The sequence below is a fragment of the Silene latifolia genome, chromosome 9 (assembly GCF_048544455.1).
Source record: "Silene latifolia isolate original U9 population chromosome 9, ASM4854445v1, whole genome shotgun sequence".
NCBI classification, from domain to species: domain Eukaryota; kingdom Viridiplantae; phylum Streptophyta; class Magnoliopsida; order Caryophyllales; family Caryophyllaceae; genus Silene; species Silene latifolia.
The window spans coordinates 153,190,896-153,209,060 of record NC_133534.1 but is presented as its reverse complement, the minus strand read 5'-3'; the positions used below and the strand labels follow the sequence as shown (position 1 = coordinate 153,209,060).

At 40.4% G+C, this 18,165-nt stretch overlaps 3 protein-coding genes across 3 annotated transcripts; 1 reads left to right on the top strand and 2 right to left on the bottom strand.

The window, feature by feature from the left end:
• Nucleotides 1–12,056: 12,056 nt before the first annotated feature.
• Nucleotides 12,057–12,524, top strand: LOC141601783 (uncharacterized). The gene has a single exon (XM_074422086.1). The coding sequence runs from the start codon at nt 12,057–12,059 to the stop codon at nt 12,522–12,524; it is 468 nt and encodes a 155-aa protein (XP_074278187.1).
• Nucleotides 12,525–15,517: 2,993 nt separating this feature from the next.
• On the bottom strand, nt 15,518–16,222 carry LOC141601782 (uncharacterized). Its single transcript, XM_074422085.1, has one exon. It carries the CDS (start codon nt 16,220–16,222, stop codon nt 15,518–15,520), a length of 705 nt encoding a protein of 234 aa, XP_074278186.1.
• Nucleotides 16,223–16,240: 18 nt separating this feature from the next.
• LOC141601781 (uncharacterized) lies at nt 16,241–16,813 on the bottom strand. The gene has a single exon (XM_074422084.1). The coding sequence runs from the start codon at nt 16,811–16,813 to the stop codon at nt 16,241–16,243; it is 573 nt and encodes a 190-aa protein (XP_074278185.1).
• Nucleotides 16,814–18,165: the final 1,352 nt, after the last annotated feature.

Below are 18,165 nucleotides of genomic sequence, written 5' to 3'. Positions count from 1 at the left end.
ACCGGCAAGGCCCATTCCCCCACCATCTTATGTGCTTATCCCACCGTACCCTACTCCTCATACGCCATTCACACCACAAATCCCCGATGCTCCGGATATGCATGACTTGATGAAACTTATGAATAGAGTTGATCTTGGGGTGCATGAAGGGAGGGTCTATAACTACATGGCCCTTTATCCTCAGTATTACCAAATGGCACAACAAGGATATATCGACCCTAATGGCCCTCGACCATCTTGGGCTCAACCCCATCTTTTGTTCCCTAATCAAGGGAACCAAGCCGGGAACTTTGGTGGTCAAGGTGGAGGATAATCTGGTCAAGGAAGCTCTAGTAGGTATGGCTACCACCAAGATGATGATGACGAGTAAGAGATGCCTACCTCACCACCTCCATTTGTATGATACTCTTCTCTCCCTCTCTCTTTTGTATAGTGCATTGCATTTAGTTTAGCCTTCACATGTGCTTGTATTATATTTCATATTGTATTTTCATCAAGTATAGTTTGCATTGTGATATACCCCATGTAGATAGTTGCATATAGACTAGAATTCATGCATAGTCACTAATGACCAATCCTATTCTTTTCTACACTAGAAATAATGTTTAAATCGGTTTGGGGAGGTTTGATCATAGGTGATCATAGGTTACTAGAAAACATGCACCACCTAGTGTAGTTTATATTGCATTCATTTGTTATATATGTCATATAGAATTGCATTTAGTTAGAGCATGCAATCATTCATATCATATCATTGCATTTGTACTTTATTTCAAAAAACAAAAATCAAAAAATTCGAAAACATGTATTTCCTTTTTATTCCTACTCTTACATGTACATTGAGGACAATGTCCAAAATAAAGTGAGGGATGGGAATTTATATTCCAAAAATGCTTAAAAATTGAAAAAATTTGAAAAATACAAAAACATGTCTTTTAATTTCATAAAATCAAAAACCATAAAAATTTGAAAAATTTAAAAATCCAAAAACATGTTCATTTCCTTTGTAGTGTAGCCTTGTATATATTGTTTGTATATATTGTGTTTGTTCATCCTTTTTCACATTTATCGACTATGCCACATCCGAGACATGAGGATATAGAAGACTGCATGGTATGATCTTTCCAATCTCCTTTTTCCTCTTTATGTTAATGACTATGTGGCTTTATTTTGATTGATGCGGTATAAACAATGTGAATTTAGGATTGCATTTAGTTTATTTGGCATACTAGTTGGTAGAAGCATATGCATTAGGATGTATATATGTTAGTTGCATCATGACATATAGTTGCATGTTAGAAAAATTTTGTGAAACCGTCTACTTGGGAAGCTTGACAAGTGTATATAGGCCCTAGTAGATGCTTTTTCTTCTTAAAACTTTGCTTGTTAGAATACTTGTAAAACACCCTAGGATGTGTCATGCTAGTATCCTTTGACCCATGGATTAAGGCCAAGTCAAGAATACCTTGTGGTGTGATAACTCCTTGGCTACCGTTTATTCCAAGGCGACCCTTAAAACCATGCAACCATCATTCATCCATGTTCTACCATACATTTTGTCATCAAAGGGAATGCGATGGGCACAAAAATTGTTCAAAATTTGAGTTCAAGAATCGAAATGAAAAGTCAAAAAAGTTTACAATTGCATCAAATAAAAAGAGGAGCAAAAATAGACTCCTAAAGCTTCAAATATAAGCACCCTCACTACATATGGGGTGACTTTGAAAATGTTCAAAAGAAAATGCAAAGAAAAGTTGAAAAATAGTCAAGTATTGAAATGCCAAAAATCAAAAAGAAATGGCAAAAGAAAGTGTTCTCAAATGTTATATGCCACAAGAAATTGGGGGGAAAAACAACAACAAAAGCAAACTCCCATATGAAACTCAAATACTAATGATCCCTTTATCCATCGTATCCACTTTTGTGCATGGTAGAGAGGGGACGACCCTTCTTCTTGTCTAGGCAAGAGGGGGAATTCCACGATCCTCCAGTATTTCTAACACCATAGGGAGTCTATTCTTGACAAAAGCATTTAACGATTGAGGACAAAGTTACCCTAACTTGACACAACTTGGAGGTGATGTATTGGTATCCTTCTAGGCTTAGTAGTTTGAAGAAATTGCATCTATGAAGGAGTGTGTACCCTTGAATTGCTTCCCTTGTAGATAATTTCCGCCACTTAGATGAGGAAAGTGGCTATTCTTTTGTAGATGCATCCATTACTTGAGTTTGTGTTCTTTAATGTTTGGATGTGTCGCCATTTTGGGAAGACCCACCTTGCCTTGCAAGAAGGCATCCTACCTCATGGTTGTCTTGTTGTGAGTTGAAGTGGCGGAGTGAGACCCGCTAATTGTCTCACATCGGCTATGTTATTAGGATAGTTTAAGTAAAGGTCTAGTTTTTTGTCACCTCTTTACTCGGAACGAGTAAAGGTTCGGTTTGGGGATATTTTATGTGACTCACATTTGCGCACATTTAGTCCCCTACTTGAACCTATTTTGCATATTATTATAGCGTCTCATAACTACTTTACCCGTCTAATACTTTCTATTTTGCTTTCCTGTTGCTTTGTGTTTGATTTGTAGGAAAGGAGACAATTAGGCGGAAAATTCCCGTCTCTTGAGCCTATTTGGAAGGACCTTGATGATCTTGGTTGAACGAGTATTGAAGGAAGGGAAAGAACAAAAAACTAACATTGCAATAATAAGAAGGATGCAAAGGGAAAGATTCTGAAGAGGAATCCGAGTGTCCAAGGAGCTAAGACGCCCGTCCCAGAAGCCCTGAATCCGAGCATCCCAACCACTCAGTCGCTCGTCTCTCCATGCAAGAATCCGAGCGTCCTACCTTTTGGACGAGCGGATCGTGGCGTCCTCAGCAAAGATGCCCATCTCTCCGAAATACTAGCGATTCCCTGCTTAGACCTTAGAATTGTTAATTACTAGTTTAGCCTTAGTTAACCTAATGAGGCACTACTATAAATACCCCATTTTGATGATAATCAAAGGGGGCTTCCACATTAGAAAATCCTCTTAGACTAGATTAGGAGTAGATTAGAATAGATTACTCTTTAAGCTTTCCACAAAATTCACATTAATATCTACTTAATTATTGTTCAAGTTTATTACTTTTGAGTAATTGAAGATTATTGGGTTATTATTGGAGGATTGACAACCATTCATCAATCAATTAAGTTCTCTTCTTTTATTCTTTGCTTTATTATTTGGATCATCTCAAGTTTGGTATAATTCCTTTACTCTTTACTCTTAATTGTTTATTTCCTCATTCTCTTATCATGTTTATACTTGATAAAATTGATTGACAATCTTGTTGACATGTTTCCTATGATAATGAGTGAGTAGTTACTAAACTAGGATTAGTGGGTAATTAGGGGAAACCAACATGGGGGATGATTCATGCTTAATCTAATATGTTTTCATAATAAATTTGCTTGCTTGTTGTGATATCAACCTATGCACATGTTATGTTTGATGAAATGCTAAGCCTATGAATCCTTGCATTTATAACCATCTCTTATCTATTCAACTTGACTTGTAAGATATAAACCAACCCGAGTCTTGTTAGACCATGCATAGAAGTGATTAGGAGGAAAGTAAGTCAACTTGTAGGTGTTGTACAATCTAATCGATTAGGCTTCGGGACCCAACTCTTCCTAAGAACCGTAAGACATAAACCAACTCGGTTCCTTTACAACATTAATTGCTTGCAACTTTGTGAACATGTTTGTATGATCAACTCCCATGAATCCCCCACGAACCCATGATATCCTAGTCCTCTTTAATACTTGTTTACACCTTTATTTGCTTTATTGTTTGTTTTACTTTATTGCTTTCATTAGTCTAGAACACAACTACAAACCCAAACAAATTGTGACACTAGCATAAATTGAGATAGATAGACTTAGAACCCAAAGCACACCGTCCCGTGGATCGACCTCGACTTACCACTAACTAGTTGTTTGTTGAGTATTATAAATGTGTTTTGATTGGGTGTACAACGACACGCTCACGTCAGAGGGTTAACCCACCAAGTTATATTAGTAAAGGTGTAGAGGGCCCGTTGGCTCACATCCAAGTTAATATGAATTTTGGATCACGGACTCATTTATTATAGTTCGGTTGAGGTCAATATATAAATGTTATACTTGTCTTAATGTTTACAAGTATTATAACGATAATTGTTTATAATTCCTTCATCTCCGTTTTTGTAGTTATTTTTCCTGCAATGGATTCATCTAATTCGCTTACACCGATCACCATTGATTTGTGACTCCAATCATTCAATGAAAATGCTCCCTATATGACAATGATACGACTAGAGAACTTCGCTTTGGCATTGGTGAGGACGGAAATCTTTGCTACCTTACCACTTCCACACCTCCCACTCCCATATCCATGCCCACCTCTTTGGTAAGAGAATCTTGTGAAGATAATCTCACTAATTCCATGGCATCCTTGTTTGTAGAAGCAAGGAGAAATAAGAAATTGAGTGGGAGTTCTAGCAAGAATGTCCTTGCAATTGAAAGAAGTAATGGTATTTTTAAAGGAAAGGCAAAGAAGGGTAAGAAACCCAAACCAAATTATGGAATGGAATTGGATAGTGGGACTACCACAACCAAAACCAAAAAGGGTGCCTAATCCTACGATAAATGTCATTATTGTAATGTCATGAGCCATTGGAAGCGAAATTGCCCCAAGTATTTAGGTGATATCAAAGCTGGACTTGTTACTATAGTCGGGGTTAAGGAGTGTGGAAGCACTTAGCAACAATGACGTGGATCTCCGATTAGGAAATGGATCTAGAGTAGCCGTCATTTCAAAGGGAACATATGTGATTGCCTTAGCTAAGTGATTTTAAATTGTATATACATAATTGTTATTATGTACCCACTTTGTCTAAAAACATTATTTCCGTTTCTATGTTAGACATGGGAGGATTTTCTTTCGCCATCAAAAGACAATCGTTGTGTTTTGTCTAAAATGACTTGGCCGTGAGCCAAGCCACTTCTATTAATGGTATTTATGTTTTAGACACTTCCAACTCAACTAAAGATATCTATGACATACAATGACATAAGACTCATAACAAGTGAACCAAATGAATCGTACATTTGGCATTGTCGATTAGGTCACATAAAAAAGAAATGCATTAAAAGGCTAGTGTCGACTGGAATTATTAAGCCGTTTGATTTCCAATCATATGGAATATGCGAATCTTGCCTCATTAGAAAAATGATTCGTGCCCTCTTTAGTGGTAAAGGGACACGAGCAAGTGATTTGTTGGGACTAATACATACCGATGTATGTGGTCCAACGAGTATCACCGCAAGGGAAAATTATGACTACTTCGTCACTTTTACCGATGATTTAAGTAGATATGGGCATATTTACTTGATCAAATATAAAAGTGAAGCATTTGAGAAATTTAAAGAATTTCGAAAAGAAGTAGCGAACCTATTGAATAAGAAGATTAAAGCACTACGATCCGATCGTGGTGGAGAATATCTTAGCAATAAATTCGATTCTCACTTAAAAGATTTTGGTATTGTATCACAACTCACTCCAACTGGCAGACCTCAACTCAATGGTGTTGCCGAAAGGTGAAATCGAACCTCACTAGATATGGTTCGATCTGTGATGAGTCAAACGGATCTATCAGATTCGTTTTGGGGTTTTGCAATTCAAACGGCCATAAAATCATTAAACCAATGTCCAACCAAAGCTGCATATAAGACTTCATATGAGATATGGAAGGGAAAAGTCCCAAACATGTCATATATAAAAATTTGGGGTTGTGATGCTTAGGTAAAGAACAAGTCTACCGATAAGTTAGCACCTGAATCTGACAAGTGTTACTTTGTAGGTTATCCAAAGAACACTCGTGGATATTACTTCTACAACCGTCATGATAAAAAAGTGTTTGTGGCTTATGAGGCTGTTTTTCTAGAATTGGATTACATTTCTAGAAGACAAAGTGGGAGAAAATTTGAACTTGACGAAGTTCAAGAACCAAAAACTGGATAAGAGGTGCAAGAAGGACAAGAGATGCAAGAAGATGTTCCTTCATCGTCTAATCAAGTTATTGTTCCTTCCGAACCTAGGAGGTCAGGTAGAATTAGTCGCCAACCCGATCGATACGTAGGTATCATCGAGATGGACGACGAATTGGACGTCTTACTTTTGGAAAGTGACGAACCCGTAACCTACAAAGCTGCAATTTCTAGTCCAAATTCAACTTTATGGCAAGAGACCATGCAATCCGAAATAAAATTTATGCATGAGAACCAAGTGTGGGACTTGGTTGATTTGCCTAAAGGTGTGAGGCCCCTTCAATGCAAATGGATCTTTACGGTAAAGAATTGTATAGAAAGGCATGACGATGTCTACAAAGCGAGGCTAGTTGCGAAAGGTTTCACCCAAGTTCATGGTTTACACTATGATAAAACCTTTGCCCTAGTAGCCATGCTTAGATCTATTCGGATTATGTTAAGCGATTGTCGTATTTCATGATTATGAAATATGGCAAATAGGTGTCAAAACCGCCTTCCTAAATGGCTATTTAGAGGAGGAAGTTTACATGACACAACCTGAGGGTTTTGTACATCCTAAAAATCCTAACATGGTAAGCAATCTTAAGAGATCTATTTATGGTCTTAAGCAAGCATCAAGAAGTTGGAATCATCGTTTTGATCATGTTATAAAAAAAATGGTTTCACTCGAGTTGTCGAGAAGCCATGTGTATTCATGGATTTAAGTGGGAGTCAAATTGCCACGTTTAGACATGAAGTTCAGTGGGAGAAATTGTCTTCCATGTTAATGTCATATTACTCATTGAGGAGGACATGCTAACACTACGAAGGAGTGTTTTAGTTTTCATTTCTCAATAAAAGATGACATAATGCATTCCAAAATTCCAAATCTATTATGACATAGGGAATTTTAGAGTGGCACTTAGATAAGTAGCTTGTATTGATAAGATTCTTCATTTAACATCAACAAGGTTGAGTAGGTTATTCATATTGATGAAAGTGGAATTACCATGATAGAGTCATAGTCATTCACTGAACCCAATGAGTTATTGATCACATAAAATTGATTGCTAATGTTTCCACCATTAGAACGATTATGTATGCCATTATATGCATATGCCCTGATGAATCACATGCTTGGAGCATGATAAGTCAATAACAAGTTAATCCGAATGAAGGTCATTTGAAAGCCTTGAAGAACATCCATTAATATTCTTGAGGAGAATGAGGATTTGTTCTTATGTTTGGATGATATACTAAGTTGTGTGTTGAAGGGTTGCACAAACTCTAGTTTTCAAACCTATAAGGATTTATCGAAATCCTAGGCTGATTTTATTGACTTAGGAGTAAGTTACTAGAGAAATGTTTTAGTTTCAACCATTGCAAGTTCTACAAACATAATCTAAGTACATTGTGATAAGATGGTCAACACAGGGAGTGAGAATAGATCCCTCTACCAAAGACTTTATCACAAGTTATATGATAACAGTGGGAGCATCTTCCAAGTATAAGAGCCCAAGTCTAGTAAGAAGACTAGACATCTACTTAGACAAGTTCATGTCATTAGAAATAACATTGAATAGGAGGAAATAGCAATTCATAAAGTTGGAATGTATGGATACATAGAATATCCACTTACCAAGCTTTTATTGAAATTTAACTAGTGTAAAATGTACACTATAGATTATAAGATATGAAGTAGTAATAAGGTATTGACTATTCATATATGATAATCGAATTTATCGTTTCAGTTTCTTTAAACTCATACATTACTTTGTTATATCCAAATGGGTTGTTGAGACAATATTGAACCCCATTGAAGTGAACTGGATTGACATAGTATGCGCCCCTAGTTACTTATAAGAGGTGACGTCTCGAAGTAACTAGAGTATGATGCGATTGATGGCAAGTTGAAGTGCCATAGAGTCATATAGGATGATTAGCCGATCACATAGACAGATTGTATGGGACACTCTGTCGGGCAGTGATCACTTATAGAGTTCTGGAAATTCATAAAGCCTGGTCGTGGCAAGAGCTACTATAGTATTCTTATGAGTCAATTATTTTGACTAGAGACTATTCGCCCAAGTCGGCACAAGATTCTGATTGGCTTTGATTTATACTATACGACTGTCGTAACTGAAGTCAAATGAGTATATTTTGGGTTATGATTAACTGTGGTTGTACGAAGGGAATAGTGCGATAAGAATTGTCCACCCCTTTGTCAGGGTTGTTTGAAATCTCAGGGCCACTCGAGGAGTAATAAACTTAAAATGCGTCGGCACGCTCGAAACGTATCTACGGTAGATAATTCCGGTCAGACAGTTACTCTCCAGATCGAGGAAACCACTCAATATATGATCAAATGCAAGTACTACCTGAAAGACACCTTGCATTGAGTGGGAGATTGTAATAGGACAAGAGAATTGGTGACGCACACTTGTCTCGGACAAGTGGGATATTGTTGGAGTATGTGTCCCCAACAATAGTGCGATCACATGTTTAAATCTCAAACTAAGAATACGTAAGGGATGATTCATTTATATAGTCAACTGATCAACATTTATCAGTAATGATTGGCTAACTAGAGTTTGACATTACCGACGTTAGACGGTGGTGATCAGTTGATCCCTTAAGGTCACACCTATAGGATAATTACCTTAATAGATAAGTTGATTAATTGTATATCGATACAAGTTAATCAATTCCTTAAATTTGAACAATTCATTTGTGAGTGAGAATATTTATATCTTATTGTAATTTGATTAAATAAGATTTATTTAAGTAGTTAAAAGATTTTATTACTAAAATTCGTTATTGTTTGTGAAACAATTAAATTAAGAATGATTGATTAATTATAATTGCAAAATGTTGTGAATTATAATTATATGACCCATTTTATTTATGTGATCAAGAATTACTAGACAATTTGTTATATGTAATTTAATTAATTTATATAATGATATTTAATTGTTAAATATGCATTAAATTAATTAATAACATGTTACATGCTACATGTGACATATTGTGTGACAAATGACAAATTGACAAAATAAAATGGAAGTTCATTTTATCTAAAATGACCGAAATAATGGAGGGATTTTAGGATTAATGGATGTTTTATTTTAATGTTAAAATGAAACATAATGATTAACCTAAACCATAGCCTTACACACCTAATATTTAGAAAAGAGAAAAAGGAAAAAGGGTGAAGGCCATGCATTGGCCTTCCATGACTCCCCAAACCGGCTCCCCCCTCCTACGTAGAGAATTTGTTCTCTATTTTTCATTTTCACAATTTTTCTATCATTCTTATTCTCTTCTCCATCATCTCTCTAAAATAGTTTTAGAATCTCCAAAAATTGTTCATCATATATTCTAATATTAATATAAATATTATTACTAGTGTAGTAATATATATTGTAAGAATCATTTAAAGGTTACTAATATATCAATCTAGTTAATTTATATATTAGTTTTAAGGGAAATAGTCTTGGGTGCAATTGTTAAGGAGTATCTCTATATTTGAGGTTGGAGGATCATCCATACTTTTAAAGCTCAAGAACAAATAAGGAAGGTGTCCTTATTTGTGCCTTATTTTCGAACCATATATAATATAAGGAACATTATTTTACTTTTCACCTCTTATTTTTTTTATTTTTTTTTATTTTTTTTTTATTTTTTGAAACCCAAACTGGGTAAAGATAACATTAACCAATCCCAAGATGGGCTGATATTTTCCCTCAGTTGTGTGCCAATTTCTTACCTGAGGGTACTTATGATCACACACCGTGTATAGTTGCTGGGGGCACCAAGATGGACAGAGCAATCGTTCCTTCAAATACTTTAATATGTGGAGTACTTCTCCTCTTTTCCAGAATATTGTTGCTCAGGCATGGGGGCAAAAAATCAAAGGAACCAGAATGTTCAGACTTGTTTCTCGCCTGAAGAGCCTCAAGCCAAAGTTTAAAGAGTTAAACAGGTCTCATTTCTCTGACATAGAGAATGCAGCTGAGCAAGCTATGGCTAGCCTAACTCATATTCAGAAACAGCTACAAGCATGCCCATGAGATCTGAAGTTACTGCAGCTAGAGTATGAGACAAGCAAGTTAGTCAGCCACACACAGCAAGCTAACATGGAATTCCTTAAGCAGAAGGCCAAGGCACATTGGCTCACTGAGGGAGACCTAAACAGCTCTTATTTTCATGGGATGATTAAAGCTAGGAGACACCAGAATGTTGTTCATGAGATCAGGGACTATAAGGGAGTCTTACACACCTCCAAGATAGGGATCCAGCATGCTTTTCTTGAGTATTATCACTCCCTGCTTGGTTCTCAGAGTGAAGTTACTCCAGTGAATGTGCATATAGTGAGGAGGGGGAGAGTTTGTGATGCATCTCAGAGACAAAGACTTCTTGCTCTAGTCACCAAGGAGGAAATTAAAAATATTATCCATCAGATTCCCAATGATAAGGCACCAGGACCAGATGGATATTCCAGTAAGTTTTATAAAGATGCATGGGGGATAGTTGGGTCTGATGTTACTGAAGCAGTTCAGGATTTTTTTAGAACTGGCCAACTCCTCAAGCAGGTAAATGCCACAATGGTGACTCTGATTCCAAAGGTAGATAGGCCATCCACAGTACTTCAATTTAGGCCTATTGCCTGCTGTAATGTTATTTATAAATGCATTTCTAAAGTCCTCTGTAACAGATTGGCTCTTATTTTACCTGAGGTGGTTTCACAAAATCAAGGGGGTTTCATACAGGGGAGAAGTATTATGGAGAATATCCTGATTTGTCAGGACATTATTAGGTTGTACTCTAGGGGAAATGTTTCCCCCAGATGTCTATTCAAACTTGACCTTCAGAAGGCCTATGACACAGTGGAGTGGAGTTTCCTTAATCAAATGCTCAGTGCTCTAAAATTTCCAAGGACTTTTATTGGGTGGGTGATGCAATGTGTCACTACAGCTACTTATACTTTGAGTTTGAATGGAGATAGCTTTGGTTTTTTTTAAGGGAAGAGAGGGCTTAGACAGGGTGACCCCCTCTCACCCCTTCTTTTCACGGTTGTATGGAGTACCTAACCAGGCTTCTAGCCTTTACCACAGAGACAATGAGTTTTCATTATCATCCTTTGTGCAAGCCATTGAGACTCACTCATTTGATGTTTGCAGATGATCTCCTTCTCTTTTGCAAAGGAGATGTGCAGTCCATCATGGTACTTCTCAGGACATATTCTACTTTTTCTATTGCTTCAGGACTGAAGATGAGTAAGGGTAAGTCTAATGTGTATTTTAATGGGGTCAGAGAGGATATCAAACATGATATTCTCCAGGTATCTGGGTGTGTGGAAGGGAATCTCCCTTTTAGATACTTGGGAGTCCCCATCAAAACTACTAGATTGACTGCCCCTGACTGTGCTCCCATTATTGAGAAACTCATGAACAAAATCAGGGGTCTAGGCACCAGGAAGTTAACCTATGCTGGTAGGCTAGTCCTAATAAAGGCAGTGTTGAAAACTTACCATAACTATTGGGCACAAATGTTCATTCTGCCAAGTGGAGTTATAGCACGAATTGAAGCAATATGCAGGAATTTCCTCTGGGATGGGTCCACTGAGTACATGAGGACTCCTTTGGTGGGGTGGTCTGAAATCTGTAAGCCTAAATCTGAAGGGGGTCTAGGGCTTAAAGATGACCTAGTTTGGAACAGGGCTGCTCTGGGCAAACTTTTGTGGTGGCTATATGCAAAACCTGATCACCTTTGGGTTAAGTGAGTTAGTCACACCTATCTTAAAGCTCAAGACTGGAAATTTTATGTCCCGACACAAGACACCAGCTGGTACTGGAGAAAAATTTGCAAAGTGAAAGATCTGCTTATTGACCCCTATTTACAAAAGCAATGGGATAACATCCCTGGTAAAACATATACAATTGCTAAGGGTTATGAGTATCTACGAAATAGAAATGAGCAAGTCACTTGGTCATCCCTGGTCTGGAATCAAATGACTATTCCCAAGCACAGTTTCATCGCATGGATCTATTTTCATAAAGGTCTGAACACAAATGAAAAATTGAAAAGCTTTGGGTTAGACATTGATACTACCTGCCTTGTCTGTGGAGATGGGAATGAATCCTTGGAGCATCTTTTCTTCTCCTGCAAATACAGTCAAAGAATCATTAATAAAGTTGAACAATGGATGGGTGTCACCTTACCTCGAGACGATGTGATTGCATGGCGGAATAACATTCCTGGATCTCAGGTTAAGAAGGATACTATCAATGGAATTATCAATGCTTTGATATATTCCATCTGGAACCAAAGAAATCGCAGCAAACATGAGGCTCATATCATCAACCCAGAAAAAGTGGCTACTGAAATCATCAAAGAAATGAAGATCTGGATTGCTAAAGTTGTGGCGAGGAGGAAGAAAGTGCAGGATCATTGGATCTATGCGTTATGCGGAGCTTGAGATGCCGCCGCTGTCCATCTCACTCCTGAATTTTGTTGTTGGAAGGAAATAGGGTAAGTTGTGTGAGTGTCGGTGTGAGTGTCGGATTTTGTGGCTTGGGCCTTGCCTATTTCTTTTTGTTGTGTTTGCGTGTTTAGTCTGATCCATTGTTGGGTCGTACCAACACGGTGTATGGTTACGCTCTCTTTTTGATTTAATGAAAGCTTACATTTTATCAAAAAAAAACATTAACCAATCAACCCGTCACCAACTTCCGGCAAGTCCCCGATCCATACAGTTTTCCCTACTTCTGATACGGCATGCGCTAATACATGTGTTGCCTTATTAAACTTACGACTAATATGAGACCAACTAACTTCTCTAAACGAAGAACAAATGTCTAAAATATCATCTATCACGATAAAAAAACGAACTACGACCCGTCTTCTTCTGCTGCAAAGCTTCAATAACCTCCAAATAATCACTTTCCACAATGACCGACTCATGGCTTGCAACCACAACTTCTTCAAGACCATCCAAGATCGCCACCGCCTCCGCCATCCGAGGTTCCCAAATTTTCTTTCGAAAGACCGACAGTCCCCAAAGGACCTCACCTTCCTCGTTCCTGCAAACCTCTCCAACTCCCACGCCTATCCCTTCTTTAACTCCGGCATCGGCATTCGTTTTACCCAACCCGGCTCCGGAGCTTGCCAACCGCTTATCCCCACATTCTCCCTCCTTTGCTCCCGTCTTTCCTCCTCTGTTAACCCCTGAATCCGTCCTCCCTTTGTTTCCTCCATAACACTTACCACTCGGCTTACAATATTCCTCCCCACAACTCCCTCCCCTTTAAAGATCACACGGTTGCGCGCCTTCCAAATAGCCCAGCATCCCACCATCATCAACTCCCTTCCACGCACATCCAACTCCCTCCAGCGCCCCTCTACCCAGTCCCTAATACCCATATGTGCTTCCTCCTCTATCGGTCCCACCTGCAAAGACTCTCATACCTCCAAAGCAACCCGACAATCCCTGAATAAGTGAAGGCACGACTCCGCAAGACTTCGGCATAAAGGACACATGATATCCTCAATGCCGCCCCTAGCCGAGAGATTCACCTTAGTAGCTATCGCATCATTACACATTTGCCAGAAAAATAATTTAATTCGGGGCCAAACTTGAGCTTGCCAAAGTTTATTCTACAGCCACTTCTCCTTTATCCTTGTCGATGTCTCCTCCAAGCTAAAATCACTATATACCGACTTCACGCTGTAATCTCCGTTCTTTTCAACACACCAGAACCACGAGTCCTCCCGTTGCCTCCTCCCCAACCTAATATTCCTGATCCGTTCCCTCTCAAACGGCATAAACAACTCAGCCAACTTCGACTCATCCCACCCCTCGCCATCTTCACGCATCAACTCAGCCACTTTCATAGTTTCAGCGCCTGCCCTACACGGGGACACTACCCTTCCTGTTTGTGTCATGGGAATCCACGCATCTCGCCAAACAAGTGTGCCCATGCCATCACCTATCCTTTTTCGAATACCCAACGCAACAACTTCCCTTGCCCCCACAATACTCCTTCATGTGTAGCTCGGGTTATGCCCTATTCCCGCTTCCAAAAAGGACCCATCCGGGTAATACTTACTCTTCATTAAACGGGCCCATAAACAGTTCGGCGAAGTAATGAGTCTCCAAGCTTGCTTGCCTAAAAGAGCTTGGTTGGATTTATAGAAGTCTTTAAACCCCATACCCCCAAGACCCTTTGGTCGACAAAGCTTTTTCCATGCCACCCATGTTATCATCCTCTTCCCCTCTTCTTTCCCCCACCAAAACCGCGACACAAGCTTCCTCAATTCGTCACAAAACGAGGCCGGAAGTTTAAAAATACTCATAACATAAGTAGGGAGTGCATTGGCTACTGCCTTTATAAGAGCCTCCCTACCCGCCCTTGACAAGTACTTCCCACGCCACCCTTGTAACCTTTTTTGAAGCTTATATTGTATAATCTTCGTTATGGGCCGCTTAGACCTACCCACAACAGTTGGTAGACCCAAATAATAAGCTTGTACATCAACCACCTGTACTCCTAAACGACTCGCCACCCTCACCCTCCTCTCCTCCGTCACACCCTTGCTAAAAGGGATCGTTGTTTTATCGAGGTTCACAAGTTGTCTTGATGCGTTTTCATAAGCACGGAGTATATTAGATACCTGCTCAGCTTCGGCCTCTGAGGCTCTCAAGAAAAATATACTGTCATCTGCGAAAATGAGGTGAGATATCATCGGTGCTTGGCTCGAAAGTTTAATGCCATGAAGGGTGGAATTAACGATCGCCCTCCGCATCAAATTAGACAAGACTTCAGCACATAAGATAAATAGATACAGAGATAAGGGATCCCCTTGGCGCAGCCCCCTCTTCGGCTGAAACACCTCCGTCTCATTGCCATTAATGAACACCGAGGAAGAAACCGTGGTCACACAGGTCATGACCCGGTTCACCCAAGCATCCTCAAACCCCATACATCGCATAACAGCTTTCAAAAAATCCCATTCCACTCGGTCATAGGCTTTTGCCATATCTAATTTCACAGCCATGTGACCCTCTACACTCCTCGTCGTTTTCATGTAGTGAAATAGCTCGAAGGCTATAAGGACATTATCCGTGATCAGGCACCCCGGTGTAAATGCACTTTGATTTTCTGAAACAATATCTCCCAAGAACTGCTTCAACCAATTAGTTAGAATCTTCGATATGAGCTTATAAACAACATTACACAAACTAATAGGTCGAAAATCTCGAATTTTGTCCGGAGCCTTTTTCTTCGCGATTAGAACGATATGAGTGTGATTCAGTCCATCCGACATAGGCTGCCCCGCGAGAACTCCAAGCACTGTAATCGTCACCAACGGACCCACAACATGCCAATAGGTATGATAAAATAACCCATTCATTCCACCCGGTCCGGGGGCCTTCAAAGGGTGCATTTGATTTAAGGCCTCCAACACCTCCTATTCTCTATACTCCCTCTGTAGCATGGCGTTCATGTCGTTTGTCACTCTGCCCTCCATACTCGTCAACACCTCCCTAAACTCCCTAGCTGGTGAAGCTTGGAATAAATCAACAAAATACGCCGTGGCCACCTGTGAGACCGCCTCATTCCCCACTCGTACAGTGCCCTCATCATCCACCAATTTTGCAATGTGATTTTTCGCTTTACCCTGCCCTGCTTGTCGATGGAAATAGCTAGTATTACGGTCCCCCTCCTTGAGCCACAGTGCTCTAGATCTCTGTCTCCAAAACTGCTCCTCTTGACGACAAAGATCAGCTACTTCCCGCACTAGTTTCCGCCTCTTTTGAACTTCCTCCACCGTCCTACCCCCCGAGTTCAAACGAGCAATTTGCCTTCTTTTATTATCAATAGCCTTCACAATTTTCCTAATGCTAATTTTCTTCCAAGATTGTAATTCCGTCGCACAAGCATCCAGCACATCCATAATGTCCTCCCCTCCTCGATTGACCCCTCTAATAACCGCAGCTTCGCACCCCTCCTCCCCTATCCAAACTTGCTCGAACCTGAACTTTTGTGATGCCTTCCCCACTCCCCCTATCCTTCGATCCAGAGAGAGCTTGAGTGGTGCATGATCGGACCACTCACGCTCTAGATGCATCAACCTGGCATATGGAAATCGTTCTCGCCACTCTTCCGTGCACATAGCACGGTCAATTCTGCTCTACCTATTTGCTTCCCCTGCTTGTCCGTTATCCCATGTAAACTCATACCCCTCGAAAGGAATATCTGTCAGATTACAATCCTCGACTGCCTCTCTAAAATTGTTCATCTGCCACTGTGCCCGAGTGCCTCCCTTCATCTCATTTGCATACAGAATCTCATTAAAGTCACCAATACACACGTAAGGCCGTGTCAATTGTCGCCCCAATATGCGTAACAAATCCCAAGAAAGATGCCTATCCGCCACTGATGGCCATCCGTAGAACCCCATCACTCTCCAATCCCCGGCCTCCTCCCTAACAACGAAGTCCATATAATGTACAGAAGCCGACACAAACTCGCAATCTATCTCCTTTTTCCACCAAAATGCAAGACCCCCAGACCTGCCCACACTATCAACCTCCATGCCCGCATACCCTTCGAATTTGGCACGGACAGTCGTCATTTCACGACCACTTAGTTTCGTCTCGCAAAACAACACCATGGTCGGGGCCTCCCACCTAATCAAATGGCGGAGTGCACCAACTGCATCAGGGTGGCCCAATCCCTGGTAGTTTAAGCTCAAAAGACTCATTGAGCCCGGCGGGGTTGAGCTCCCTCAACCTCCGCCTCAGGTATCATGACGCCCCCGTCAGTATAGCATTTTGTTTTCTTCACACTCACGCCCTCCCCGTCCCCACCTCTAGCTCTTTTCTCTCCTACCTTCAACAACTCCCCTGGTACTCCTCCCTCCACGCCGTGCCTCTCCGTTCTCACCCATTTCTTCGTCTTCCCCGCACCTCGACCCTTCTCGCTATCCCTCCTCTGAACAAGCACCTCACTACATAGTAGTTGTTCTCCCTCCCTCACGCCTCCCCCACCAGTTTCCATAGACGCCTCCTCCCATCCCCTATAGCTGGTTTGAACACCAACTATCGCTGCATTCTTCTGATGTTCCCCCTTTCTCTACAATTCCTCATTCCTTCTGCTCCTTTCCTCCTCCCTTCCATTTGAACAGCACTCACATTCTGCTCCTGCCTCCCCCTTTCCCCCTGCATCTGGACCTCCACTTCCCTATTTTCACTCTCCCCATGTTGCTCCATCTCGCCTTCCTTTGCCCCACTCCCCTGCTCCCCTTTCTTCTTTGCCCTAAATCCAACCGCAATATTCTGTAACTTCTAAATCATTTTATCTATAGCTTCATCATTCTCCCGTCTCCCTTCATTTTCAAACGCAGAACTCAGTGACCGCATGGCCTTTCCCACCTCCACTTTGGCTGTCTTTGTAATCTTCCAGGGTGATGCTCTAACCTATTCCCCAAACCGTAATTCATCCTCTTCATATGGGCCATCGTCCCAATCTTTTTCCCCATGCCCTAACACCCCACACCCATACCAGTATGTGGGTAGTCTTTCATACTTTACTTCGAATTGCACTACCACCCCCGACTTCATTTTTATTGGTATGTTTGCCTTCAGAGGACGACGCACTTCATGTAGAACTCTTATCCTCACTGCCCTTATCCATTTCTGGTTTTGGTCCTACTTCCATCCCAACATAAGTTCCCAATAACGCCCCCATCTTCTTAGCATTAATTTCACTTCGTCTCCCCGATATTGGTAAATCATAAACCCTTGCCCACAACGCAACATGATAAAGAGGAGTATCATTGATCTTACCCGACATGTTAGGCTCATTGAAACACCATATGAATTTGTCAAAATGCCAAGGTTGGTTCTCGAGCACCTTCTCCTTATCACGCGCCGTTCCAAATCGAAACACGAACGTTTTTTCTTTCGCATCGACAATGTTTCCAATGATAGGTTTGTTGGGATTCCATAACTTAATCGTTGTATCCAGTGCCGCTCTCACATTGATGGATTTTTGAGCCCAAATATTTCCTACCAGCATTAGATCCCCTTTCGCTGCCTCCTCTCCAGACCCCTT